The 13,700-nt window shown below is 41.3% G+C and overlaps 1 protein-coding gene across 1 annotated transcript; it reads left to right on the top strand.

The window, feature by feature from the left end:
- The first annotated feature begins 31 nt into the window (after positions 1-31).
- Positions 32-13,192, top strand: ACOT13 (acyl-CoA thioesterase 13). The gene is made up of 3 exons (XM_043908381.1): positions 32-291; positions 9,005-9,189; positions 11,795-13,192. The coding sequence occupies exons 1-3, from the start codon at positions 205-207 to the stop codon at positions 11,997-11,999; spliced, it is 477 nt and encodes a 158-aa protein (XP_043764316.1). The 5' UTR covers positions 32-204; the 3' UTR covers positions 12,000-13,192.
- The last annotated feature ends 508 nt before the right edge of the window (positions 13,193-13,700 follow it).

Below are 13,700 nucleotides of genomic sequence, written 5' to 3'. Positions count from 1 at the left end.
TCAAAACGCGCTAGACGTCAGTGCGCCAGCTGCCGGGGTGAGGGACAATTGCGGCGGGTGCGCTCGACGGCAGACCTGGAACGCTCTTCGGGTCTAGAGGGCTGTTGACCCTTTGTGTCCTTGTTCTTTTGCGAACTTCGGGGCTCCCCTGCTCTTCCAAGACTCGGTCTTAAGTGGGGCCTGGGAGCCGGCGATCGGTCCACGATGATCTGGTTGAAGAAGGCAAAGACTCTGCTGGAGTGGACAACGCTCTCAGGCAAATTTAACAGTTTCGACAGAAACCTGGAAAAGGTATTAGAGGCGAAGGCGCGGTTTCTAACGAAGGGAAAGAAAGCGCCCTCCTTGGTTCGTGGGTGAACGCTGGATAAGTTGTCTCTGGCTAGATTCTTTTGGATTGAGTTCCTAAACTCACCTTAGTAGTAATGATTACTGCTTTGATTGAGCAGAGTTATGTGCTAGGTGTGCCTACGTTCATTTGTCCTTTTTTAAAAGGAAAAGGTTAAGTGGGTAAGTCAGCAAAATGGGTTTATCTCAGGAATGGCAGAGGAGTTACATGCAAACTGAGGCTAACCATGGGCAAGTCCTCAGCTGTTCTTCTATAGAGAGAAGAGGAGACAGTTCAGAGGGGCTGTTTTGAACAAGTTCTTGGAGGAGAGGAGAGTCGGGTTTGTGGTGGTGTCTCACTGATTGAGTTGCGGAGGTTTCTTAGCTTGTTGCTGGTAAAATCTTCCTTTTTCCTGCTGGGATTTATAAAGTAAACTGGGAGGAGTGTTAACTGGGGGAAAGTTCCCCCTTTAGGGCTTCACCACCCCCTTTGGAAGGAGGTGTTTTATAATAATTATTATATAATCACAACATTGTATAATTAAAAAGAAATAAGTTAAATTAATTTTAGTAAAATAGTTTAACAAAAATATTTTAACATGTAGTCAATACAAAAAGGGCTAACTTTCTGTACTTTGAAATCTCGTGTGAACTGTACACTTAAAGCACATCTCAGTTCATACTAGCCGTGTTTGAAGTGCTCGCTACTGACAGGTGGCTAGCGGCTACCGCATTAACTGCACAGGTCGGTATCATGATAGGTGCTCTGTGTGTTAACTTGATCAAAAATAGATTTTGCAGTTGTTTCCTGTGGGCAGATTTGCTCAGGCTAAATAGGTTTATGCATAGTGATTTGTAAATCTAGTCATGAACATGGTTTCTTTTACTGTGAGTTTTAAGGTAATGTGATCTAGACCAGCGGTTCTCAATTCGGGGTGGTTTTGCTCCCCATGGGACATTTGGTAGTGTCCTGCCACCCTTATGGCAGAAAGTGAAGAGGAACTAAAGAGCCTCTTGATGAAAGTGCAAGAGGAGAGTGAAAAAGTTGGCTTAAAGCTCAACATTCAGAAAACTAAGATCATAGCATCTGGTCCCATCACTTCATGGGAAATAGATGGGGAAACAGTGTCAGACTTTATTTTTTGGGGGGCTCCAAAATCACTGCAGATGGTGATTGCAGCCATGAAATTAAAAGACGCTTACTCCTTGGAAGGAAAGTTATGACCATCCTAGATAGCATATTAAAAAGCAGAGACATTACTTTGCCAACAAAGATCTGTCTAGTCAAGGCTATGATTTTTCCAGTGGTCACGTATGGATGTGAGAGTTGGACTGTGAAGAAAGCTGAGCGCCGAAAAATTGATGCTCTGAACTGTGGAGAAGACTCTTGGGAGAGTCCCTTGGACTGCAAGGAGATTCAACCAGTCCATCCTAAGGATCAGTCCTGGGTGTTCATTGGAAGGACTGATACTGAAGCTGAAACTCCAATACTTTGGCCACCTCATGTGAAGAGTTGACTCACTGGAAAAGACCCTGATGCTGGGAGGGATTGGGGGCAGCAGGAGAAGGGGACAACAGAGGATGAGATGGCTGGATGGTATCACCAACTCGATGGACAGGAGTTTGAGTAAACTCCGGGAGTTGGTGATGGACAGAGAGGCCTGGCGGCTGTGATTCATGGGGTCAGAAAGAGTCGGACATGACTGAGCGACTGAACTGAACTGAGACATTTTTGATTACCAGAACAGGAATGTGGTAGGAGTGGTGGGACTGGCATCTAGTGAGTAGAGTGGAGGGATGCTGCCAAACATCCCCAGTGCACAGATTCCCTCCCTCTGTCCCCACAGCAGAGAATGGTCCAGTCCAAATGTCAGCAGTGCTGAGATTTTGAAAACTTGATTTAAAACCATGCTCTTAATCATTCACTTTGACCTAGGTCAAAAGTAGATAAATTGCTACTCTTATTCTATGTACGTATAAACCATGTCTTTGCACTGGACTTAGAGTTGACTGTTCAAATCATATGATTTCTTTCTCTAAATCTCTGGTTAATAATTCTTTAAAGTCTAGTTTTTGTGCCTTACGGGATCTTGCTGATAAATCATTTTACGTCAAAAAATTGTTTCTTTGGTGATTTAAATATGACACCAGAGATTCTTCAAGGCAAGAAATGCTCACTTTTAAGTACAGGATTTTAAAATGCAAGATTACTGTTAAAATTAAACTGGAGTAAAAGATGTACATGGTCTCTCAGACACACTTGTCCTCTTACCCCATTGCTTTTGTAAAGACTAGAAGGAATAATGTTTCTGGGTGTAAGAAGCAAGTGAGATGTACAGAACTATTGTGTCAAGTCTGCCCCATTACCCACTCCCACAAAGTCAATGAATCAAGTACAAAAACACTGGAAAATTTGGCTGATAATATTCCAAAGAGGATTTTGTTTTGGGGACAGATGTTTGGAGATAGCATATAGAATCTGAAAAATGATAGTAACTTTCTGTCCCTCTACAAATGATCTGGCAAATTGAAAATTAGTTCTGGTATAGATGTCAAGTCAATGCATGAGATTGTACCTTATACTGCTTTATCTTAGCCTGTCCTCTTTTTTTAAAAAACCTCTGTTTTATCAGTGTTTATAAACACCCACAGAACCTATCTTTTATAAAGGACTGATACAGAAAGACTAACACTCAAAATAAAGTCCTGATGTTGCTATAAGATCACTTTTAAATCAGTCAACAAACTAAGTACTGTGAGATTATAAAGAAATACCCATCGACTTCCCAGGTGGTAAACTGTCCACCTGCCAGTGCAGGAGACGCAGGAGACGCAGGTTCGATTCCTCAGTTGGGAAGATCCCCTGGAGGAGGAAGTGGCAACCCACTCCAGTATTCTTACCTAGAAGATTCCATGGACACTGACAGGAGCCTGACAGGGTACATTTTATGGGGTCTCAAAGAGTCAGACATGACTGAGTGTGTGCACATACACACACCACACACTCCCCATCACAATTCCTCACCCTTATCATCGAGGAGAGGGAAAAAGTGGGTTCCAAGGAACAGTCCCATCAGATGTGCCCTGAGGGGGAAAAAAAGTCCTCCAAATAGTTTCAGAAAACATTGATGTTGTATCCCCCTCTTTAGAACTGTGGTATAATACACATATTTTACCACATGGGGCTTTCCTGATGGCTCAGACAGTAAAGAATCTGTGTGCAAGGCAGGAGATCTGGGTTCGATCCCTGAGTTGGGAAGATCACCTGGAGGAGGGTGTGGCAACTCACTCCGGTATTCTTCCCTGGAGAATCCCCAAGGACAGAGGAGCCAGCCGGCTAGTCTTTGGGGTCACAAAGAGTTGGACACGACTGAGCACACACACACACACAACATAAAGTTCACCATCTTAACCATATTAAAGTATTTAATTCAGTAGTAATTTTTGCATTCACATAGTTGTACAACCATCACCACCATCCATCTTCAGAATTCATCTTGCAGACCTGGAACTCTACCATTTAGGCGATAACTTCTCATTCCCTTTTTTCCCCAGCTTTGCCAACCACTATCTATAGTCTGTGTCTCTGAATTTGACTACTCTATGTACCTCATATGAATAAAGCCATTGCATCCCTTTTATATATTAAAGCTTTCAACTAGTTCTGCAGTAAAGAAACATGTTTCACCTTATCATGTTTAAGTTACTTGCCAATGGAACTCTCACCCCCACAATGACACATGTGAAAGTATATACTTCAGGAGTCTCAGGTGAGATCTGGAAACACCAGGTGAAATCCAACACGTAAATAAGGGCAGGCAGTTCAGAAGCCAGGTTAAATTGTGTCGCGTCATCCTTGTGGAAATGAGAGGTAAAGTGTAGGTGAATGAGCTGTCTAGACTAGAGCACAGACTAGAGAGAAGCATTAAAGATTTAAGACTGAACCCTGAGGACATACAGGGTTGAGAACAGTAAGTAGCCTTTGAAGACTATAGAAATGGTTAGGAAAGTAAGAATAGACCTTATACTTGCTAGAAAAACTTTCAGGCTTTGGCTCTACCACAAAAGGACAGTGATATTACTTTAAGTTGATCCACATGATATGCCAACAGGTATACCTGGACTAGGGAACAGATTATTTAGACTTCTCTCTTGCTATTTGATTTGTGATTTTATCATAATGGGCTCATCATATTTACATTCCTGCAGGGCATCACTCCTTCCTGGGAATGACTCTATTCCAGTTCTACATACCGAACTAGATTAGCTGCAAAAATTCTCCCCAAGTTTGTGCTTTCCCTCTTGAGAGAAGATCTGGAGGAGTGAAGAGACATCACCCCAGTCCTCAATGTATAGGTGGTGAGGAAGGTCTTTCCCTATTAGCCCCTCTTTTCCAGGTTGAAGGCAGCAGAGGCGCTGTAATTGAGAGAAACCTTTCCAACGTGATTATTGTGAATATAGGCCTTCATAGCATCTACCTTTGTAGGCATTCTAGGCTGATTCGGTAAAATCTACCATTTACCAGCCTTTGGGAAAAATACTGCTTATAATCTTGCTTAGCACATCTCTCCTCACCATCACCACCCTGCCAATGAACATGAGTGGAATGGTACTTCAGCTGGTTGAATCTTCAGGGAATATTTAAATTCCTCTGAGCGCTTCCCTAGGGCTTTGTTTGCCTCCCATGGCACCCACTTGTTAACTTTCATTTTTGATCTTCTCTTATAGTCTCTACTGGTTCCTCAGTCAGTCAGTTCAGTCGCTCAGTCGTGTCCAACTCTTTGCGAACCCATGGACTGCAGCACACCAGGCCTCCCTGTCCATCACCAACTTCCAGAGTTTAATCAAACTCATGTCCATTGAGTCGGTGATGCCATCCAACCATCTCATCCTCTGTGGTCCCCTTCTCCTCCCACCTTCCATCTTTCCCAGCATCAGGGTCTTTTCAAACGAGTCAGTTCTTCGAATCATGTGGCCAAAGTATTGGAGTTTCAGCTTCAGCATCAGTCCTTCCAATGAATATTCAGGACTGATTTCCTTTAGGATGGACTGGTTGGATCTCCTTGCAGTCCAAGAGACTCTCAAGAGTCTTCTCCAACACCACAGTTCAAAAGCATCCATTCTTCAGCACTCAGCTTTCTTTATAGTTCAACTCTCACATCCATACATGACCACTGGAAAAACCATAACCTTGACTAGATGGTCCTTTGTTGGCAAAGTACTGTCTCTGCTTTTTAAAATGCTGTCTAGGTTGGTCATAGCTTTTCTTCCAGGGAGCAAGTATCTGTTCATTTCATGGCTGCAGTCACCATCTGCTGTGATTTCAGAGCCCCCAAAAATAGTCTCTCACTGCTTCCATTTTTACCTTTATCTTTCAGTGTTCTTTTCAAGTAACTTAGGGGAGGGCAGGTTTACTTAGTGGACCTGAGTCCAGTGGAGACAAACACACTGTCTACATGAAAGATTTGTGAGGACTGAGACAGTGTCTTCGTGCCTGTAAGACATGCATATACATTTCTGAGCATGGTCTGCAACACAGAGTTAGCCATAGTTGGCAACCAAATAAATACACGTGCTCCCTGCAGCCGGTGTCTTGACTGAAACCGCAATCTATTTTTTTTTAAACAGTGTCCTCCCCTCAGCCCCTCTTCAACAGAGAGGTAGTTCTCCATTGGTTTCTTCCCCCACAAGACATGTTTCTTAGCTCTGGAAAGTTGGGTAGCAAATCAGTCTTCTGATTCGAAAGAAGAATCAGTCTTCATTGTTATCTTCCGTTGGTTTACTTATTCTACTTAAGGAGACAAGAACTGGCAACACTAGGGATTCCCTGATGGTCCAATGGTTGGAACTCTATTATCACTCCTGAGGGCCTGGGTTCAGTCCCAGGTTGGAACTAGGATCCTACAAGCTGTGCAAAGGGCCAAAAAAAAAAAAGAATTGGTAACACATAAAAGTATTTCTCTGCCATATCAGAGTGACCAGTGCAAGAGTATCTTTATTCCAGTATACATTTTCAGCCAATTTTGTATCTTAGTATAGCCTTTGGCCTTTCAAGTTGGGTGGGTGGGTTTAGTCCCTCAGTCATGTCCAACTCTTGGCAACCCCATGGACTGTAGCCCGCCAGGCTCCTCTGTCCATGGAATTCTCCAGGCAAGAATACTGGAGTGGGTTGCCATTTCCTTCTCTAGAGGATCTTCACAACCCAGGGATCAAACCAGGATCTCCTGCATTGCAGGCAGATTCTTTTTTTTTTTTTTTTCCCCATATGATCTCACTTCATGTAGAAGTAAGAAAAACAAAAGACAAACAGCTCAGAGATACAGAGAACAGTTGGTGATTGCCAGAGGCAGGAGTGGGTGGTGGGCAAAAGGTAAAGGAGTCAAAAGGTACAAACTTTGACAACATACAGCCTTGTCCTACTCCTTTCCCAATTTTGAATCAGTCTGTTGTTCCATGTCCAGTTCTAACTGTTGCTGCCTGACCTGCATACAGGTTTCTCAGGAGACAAGTGAGGTGGTCTGGTATTCCCATCTCTAAGAATTTTCCACAGTTTATTGTCATTCACACAAAGGCTTTAGTGTATTCAATGAAGCAGAAGTATATGTTTTTTCTGGAATTCTCTTGCTTTCTCTATGAGCCAGTGAATGTTGGCAATTTGTTATCTGGTTCCTCTGGGAAGGCAGATTCTTGACCATCTGCACCACCAAGCTGAGGGAGAAGATCAGTATTAAAATCAGTATTCTGCAGTAGAAAGTCAAATTGACATTTGTTTTACCTTTTGTCATCCCAGCCAAAGTTAGATAATCAAATGGAACACTAAGAACTGATTTCTATTAAATACACTGTACTTGAAATTACACTCAACTGCCTTTGGTGACTTGGAGAAGGAAATGGCAACCCACTCCAGTATTCTTGCCTGGAAAATCCCATGGACAGAGGAGCCTGACAGGCTACAATCCGTAGGATTGCAAAAAGTCAGATGTGCCTGAAAATGCAGAGGCACACACGCACCCACCTTTGGTGACTGTGAGGCTTTTCTGAACTGCCTAGCTTTTTCAAACTGTCTTCACCTGGCTAAATTCTGCCCATCCTTCAATCTGCAAATAATTTCACAGGATGCCTTTCCTAATGTCTCTTCCCTGAAAACATACTTGGATGAGTAAGATTCTTACTTCCAGCAACCTGTATTTATCCTATCGGCAGTCATTCACTGTACTGCAGTGTGCATGTATTGTTCCTATAGACTGGAAACCCCTTAAGAGCAGAGATTTGATCTTGTTCATCTTCAGACTGCAGCACTTCAAAGTCTAATAAATGCCCCAGTAAGGTGAGTTTATATCTTGGGTCTCCTTGGTGTGCATTATTAGTTTATGAGGACATCTTGTGGCTAGATCATTTATTGAATAATGCTCCCATTCTAACATTCACTTTTCCATTGATTTACCTCTTAAGCAAAACATGACATATTACTTAGAATGGTTTGTATTTTATGGTTCTGTTTCTGTTTTATATCAGGGCCTTCTAAGGGGTAGACAGCAGCAAACAACTCAAGTTAGTTTGTGAAGTTCCAAAATGCCTTCCTGGTGGGAGCATAAAAGCTGCTGTATATCTAGAGATTCTACAGTTAGCAACAAGGGAGACTGGGAGGTGGATAGACTTAGACCTGAATCTCAATTCTGTCATATCCTGGGTGATCTTGAGAGTAAACCAGTCTGAATTTAAATTACTACAAAATGAAAACCATCTCTCCCTTATTACATAGTGCATGGAAAGACTGGCACAGTGCCTGACTTACGAAAATGCTCAATAAATAGTAGTTCTCGAGAATCGAATCATTTAATGCATGAGACACCCCTCCCTCCCCAGCCAGAGACATCACCCAGTCATCCATATTCTGTCTGAAAACCTCTAGTGACAGCAAGAATTACTGCACTGGATGCAACACATTCCATTCACAGTTCAGTTCCAACTTCTAAACATTATCTATGATGCTTTTTCCTAGTAAATTAAATAGGATTTAAGAAACACATTTAATTTTGTTTCCTTTCTAAAGATGTTTGATATAACATTTTAAATTAATTGTTCCACATTTTATCTTTCAAGTAATTTTTTCATTATGATACTATAAATGGGGTAAGACCTTAAAAGCAGCAATTTAACTTTGCTGGATTCTATTAAATTTTTTATACTAAAATAGGTTTGTGGTATAAGCTTGTTCTCATAACGTATTGAATTTCTTCCAGCCTATTTTAAAAATTGTTTTAAACCATTCATTATGCAGTCATTCTAAAATTACTTTGTGCAGTAACTAGGGAACATCCAAATTAAAATTACAATGCACCAACCTGACTTTGTTCGTGCAAAATTTCTGAGAAGACATTAAGAAATGCCAGGTTGCTGTACACAGAGCTGAAAAGCTCAGATGGAATGTTTGATTTCTGCAGAGTAGTGGAGATTAAGAAAAACTACTCCTGTTTTTCCCTAAATATTCCTTTTTATTTCAGCACAATTTACTCCAGAATTCAATTCTATCAAGAGAGACTGGTAACTTGATTTTCAGTTTCTGAATCAACTTTTGGGGGTGGCTTGGTTTAATCCAATGACAGTTCTTGGTAGAGCTGTTTGTGCTTTTCTAATACCACCAAATATTCAAAATTCTCTTTTCTTTTCTAACACTTAGGTGACTGTTGTTTCTGCTGCCCCTGGGAAAGTGGTTTGTGAAATGAAAGTAGAAGAGCAGCACACCAATAAGATGGGCACCCTCCACGGCGGCATGACAGCCACCTTAGTGGACGTCATATCATCGCTCGCTCTGCTGTGCACAGAAAGAGGTACAGGCGGAGTCAGTGTTGATATGAACATAACGTACGTATCCAAAGTGTACCCCAAATCACTTTTCTCAATGTGATAACTCATTTCAAACAACTGAGACTACACACGTTTATAACAGAAATAAAGCATGAGTTGCCCTTAGCTGGTCATCCTTAAGTGCAGCTACAGATTTGCCTTAAAAACATTCCATGGTTTTAGAATCTACAACTAAAGGGATTTCGAAGTACAGTATATATTAGTAATAATAATATAAATAATCAGGAATATATAATCAGTGATAAAGGGAAGTCAAGGGGACCTTAGGAAGCATCACTATGAACAAAGCTAGTGGCGGTGATGAAATTCCAGCTGAGCTATTTCAAATACTAAAAGATGATGCTAGGAAAGTGCTGCACTCAATATGCCAGCAAATCTGGAAAACTCAGCAGTGGCCACAGGACTGGAAAAGGTCAGTTTTCATCTCAATCCCAAAGAAAGGCAATGGCAAAGAATGCTCAAACTACCTCACAATTGCACTCATCTCACACAATAACAAAGTAATGCTCAGAATTCTCCAAGCCCAGGCTTCAGCGATAAGTGGACCAAGAACTTCCAGATGTTCAAGCTGGTTTTAGAAAAAGGAACCAGAGATCAAATTGCCAACATCCACTGGATCATAGAAAAAGCTAGAGAATTCCAGAAAAACATTTACTTCTGCTGTATTGACTACGCCAAAGCCTTTGACTGTGTGGTTCACAATGAACTATGGAAAATTCTTCCAGGTGGGAATACCAGAACACCTCACCTGTCTCCTGAGAAATCTGTATGCAGGTCGAAAAGGAACAGTGAAAAAAAAAAAAAAGAAAAGGAACAGTGAGAACTGGACATAGACCAACAGACTGGTTCCAAATCGGGAAAGGAGCACGTCAAGGCTGTATATTGTCACCCTGTTTATTTAACTTATATGCAGAGTACATCATGTGGAATGCAGGACTGGATGAAGCTCAAGCTGGAATCAGATTGCTGGGCGAAATATCAATAACCTCAGATATGCAGATGACACCACCCTTATGGCAGAAAGCGTAGATGAACTAGAGTCTCCTGGTGAAAGAGGAGAGTGAAAAAGCTGACTTGACACTCAACATTCAAAAAACTAAGATCATTGCATCCAGTCCCATCACTTCATGGCAAATAGATGGGGAAACAATGGAAACAGTGACAGCCTTTATTTTCTTGGGCTCCAGAATCACTGCAGATGGTGACTGCAGCCACGAAATTAAAAGATGCTTGCTCCTTGGAAGAAAAGCTATGACCAACCTAGACAGCATACTAAAAAGCAGAGACAGGGACTTCCCTGGTGGTCCAATGGTTAAGAGTCTGCCTTGTGATGCAAGGGACATGGGTTCAATCCCTGGTCAGGGAGCTAAGACCCCACATGTTGCAGAGCAACTGGGTCTGTGTGCCACACCTGCTGAGCCCGCCCGCCACAACTAGAGAGAGGATCTGTGTGCCACAGCAAAAAGGTCCCACGTGCTGAAGCTAAGGCCCAACGCAGCCAAATAAATAAAAACTAGACAACTTTTAAAAAAAAAAAAAAAAAGCAGAGACATTACTTTGCCGACAGAGGTTCATCTTGTCAAAGCTATGGTTTTCCCAGTAGTCATGTATGGATGAGAGTTGGAAAGCAAGCTGAGCACTGGAAGAATTGATGCTTTTGTGGTGTTGGAAAAAGACAATTTTTCCACCTAAGCTACAGAAGATAGGATTTTTGTTGGAAGGGGAGGCAGAAGTTAGAGTGGGAAAGCCAATGTTATTTGACATGAGGTCAATGTAAACATGTCATCAGGTTTCAATCTAAATCTTTCCTTAGGCTAACTTAACATTTAGTCCGTCTTTACTATGGAAATCAGCATGCAGTAAGCAAGTCACAAGATTAAAATGCAAAGGGTCTTTTGAGATTAAGATGAACAAAAAGAACTGCTGGGGCATTGAGGCACATATTCAGCAGTTCTTCCCTTATTCCATGTGATGAGGGTTAAGACCACCTGATGACCCTGCTTTGCCTCAAGACTATTAGGAGCGGAGATCTTCCAACCTAGCACTGCACTTCATGATCTTCCAAGATACTGCTATTACAACCATAAAGCATCTTTAATAAGCCAAACATAATTTTGGCCTTTAAAAGTCTGTGTGGCTGAAGTTTTGGCCACCATCAGGAGCTGCCTGAAATCCAAGAGGGCCTTATATTAATTCCTTGTAGTTGTTTTTAAATCATTTTAGAGCTGAGTAACTTCTGCATATTGATAACAAAACAGCAAGTATTACCTCACATAGGAAGTTAAGCAAATTAAACGAAAGCTTGGGGGAATCTTTCACTAGCCCCAAATAAATATGAAGTAGGAAACCTAAAAACAAAGAAGGGCCGCAGGGCTGGGGAGCAGTTGAAAACCCCTGTGTTTATGGGAAAACAAACTTGTGTGCGTGTAAGGAATCAATAAGAGCTAACTTGGGTCAGGATCTGCCATTCAAATTAGAAAGGACAGAAAGTTCACTGATACTATTCTTGAACTACCTAGGAAAAAAATAAGGCAGCTGTTATGAGATGCACTCAACTTTCTCTTTTAAAAACTATTTGTTAATTTAAATATTTCCTTTCAAGGTACATATCACCTGCTAAAATGGGAGAAGACATACTGATTACAGCACATGTTTTGAAGGAAGGAAGATCACTATCATTTGCTTCTGTGGATCTGACTAACAAGGCCACGGGAAAATTAATAGCACAAGGCAGACATACCAAACACATGGGGAACACACCATCTGAAGGCAACTCGAAGAAGTCCAACAATGAGTGTCCAGAGTAAACCTGACTTGGACAAATATCATTTTCAAAATAGCACAACCAGAAGTAGCCAAGAAAGTGTCTTTGGGGAAAATGCCAGAGATCAAGTGGGATACAGGACAGGGGGTTGTCTATATTCTTTGATTTAGAGCCTCTTAAGTTTTAGTCAGTAATCCGTGATACTTGGATGAAAACACTCAGCTCAGAGTGTTTTGAAAACAGGTAAAGCAAAGCTCACAGGGCCATTTGAGGTAAGGTTACCTTATAACTAAAACCCAGTATCATGCTAAAGGACAAATTAATGATTAATCCTTAAAATGTAGGTCCTCAGCTCTAAAATGCTAAGTTTTTTTAAAAACCCAATTCCATTATGGAACTTCAAAGCAGAGGAACCAAAGGCCACACTGAAAAAGAAGAGTGAGCAATCCTCAATAAAGTTTAAGGCAAAGGAGATTAGTGATAAATAGCCCAGTGGGTATGCTGCTTTTCTGACAATTCAGGATTGGTATATTTTATAGTGGTGGTAGTGGGAAGCACAGAATTACCCCTTTTCTAGTACCTAGGATAAAACCATGCAGATCTTCAATCTCCTAATGCTTGGTATTGGAAAGACCAAGTTCACTAATTGTTTATTTCTCAAATTTCTGTCAACTGTGGTATTTATAATTGGTTTCTGCATCAGGGTCTTAGTTCTAACATTTCACAACTGATCATAAAGAAAGGAAGTAATTTCCTTTGGAAGTTGGAAACAGTTAACAGTTAAAGGTTGATGATCCTTTGGTTGTATTAGAATACAACATGCACATCAGAATATATATAGCCCTGTTTGCTGGAAGGGCAGAAGCAGACTTAATAACAAGTGAGCACATAGGAAACCCAGATCTAGTATTGCCCACAAAAAGGAACTTGGGATCCTTGGAGAAAACAGCTGATTTCAGAGCTGGGGGGTGGGATAGGGAAATAAGATGAACCTATCTTGTATTTGAAAGTCAAGAAGTGCTCAATAAAACAAGGCGTGAAAATTACATAGCAGTGTATGACGCAGAGAGCTCAAACCCAGTGCTCTGTGATAACCTAGAGGGGTGGGAGGTGGAAGTTCATGAGGGAAGGGACATGTACACCTATGGTGATTCGTGCTAATGTATGGTGGAACCCACACTACTGTAAAGCAATTATCTTCCAATTACAAATAAACAAACTATATACCATTGAAAAGAAATGAGTCCATACTGTTTAGGTGACAATAAATGGCTGAGACAGGAGAGCCCTTCCTTGTTAACAGAACGCTGGCACATGTAGAGGAGAAAATATAAAATAGTAACTATAAAACGGGGAAAGAGGACACCACCTTCACCAATGAATGTGGACATCAATAAAGAGCACATGAGCAGTGTGTTTCTGGATATTAACTTCAGGGGGGTGTAACATCACTCACAATGGGCAATGACCAGGATGCCCAATCCAAATTTAACCACAAAGGCAATCAAATACCAAATAAGGACATTGTTTGAAAAATTGGCCTGAACCCTTCAAAACTTGAGTATGGGGGCAAATTCTAAACCTTGGCACCTAGTTCCACTCAGGGCGGTTAGGTAGAGTTTAGAACAGTCCCTGACCAGGAGAAAGTGTTCATTTCAAATAGATTCCAATTGTCAATTGATCAGAAAACATGGAAGTGCATTGTGAAATTAAGAATATTTTTGTCTTTTCCACGAAGCCAGGT

This window comes from Cervus elaphus, chromosome 7 (assembly GCF_910594005.1).
Source record: "Cervus elaphus chromosome 7, mCerEla1.1, whole genome shotgun sequence".
Lineage (NCBI taxonomy): Eukaryota > Metazoa > Chordata > Mammalia > Artiodactyla > Cervidae > Cervus > Cervus elaphus.
This window is presented reverse-complemented; position numbering and strand designations above follow the sequence as displayed.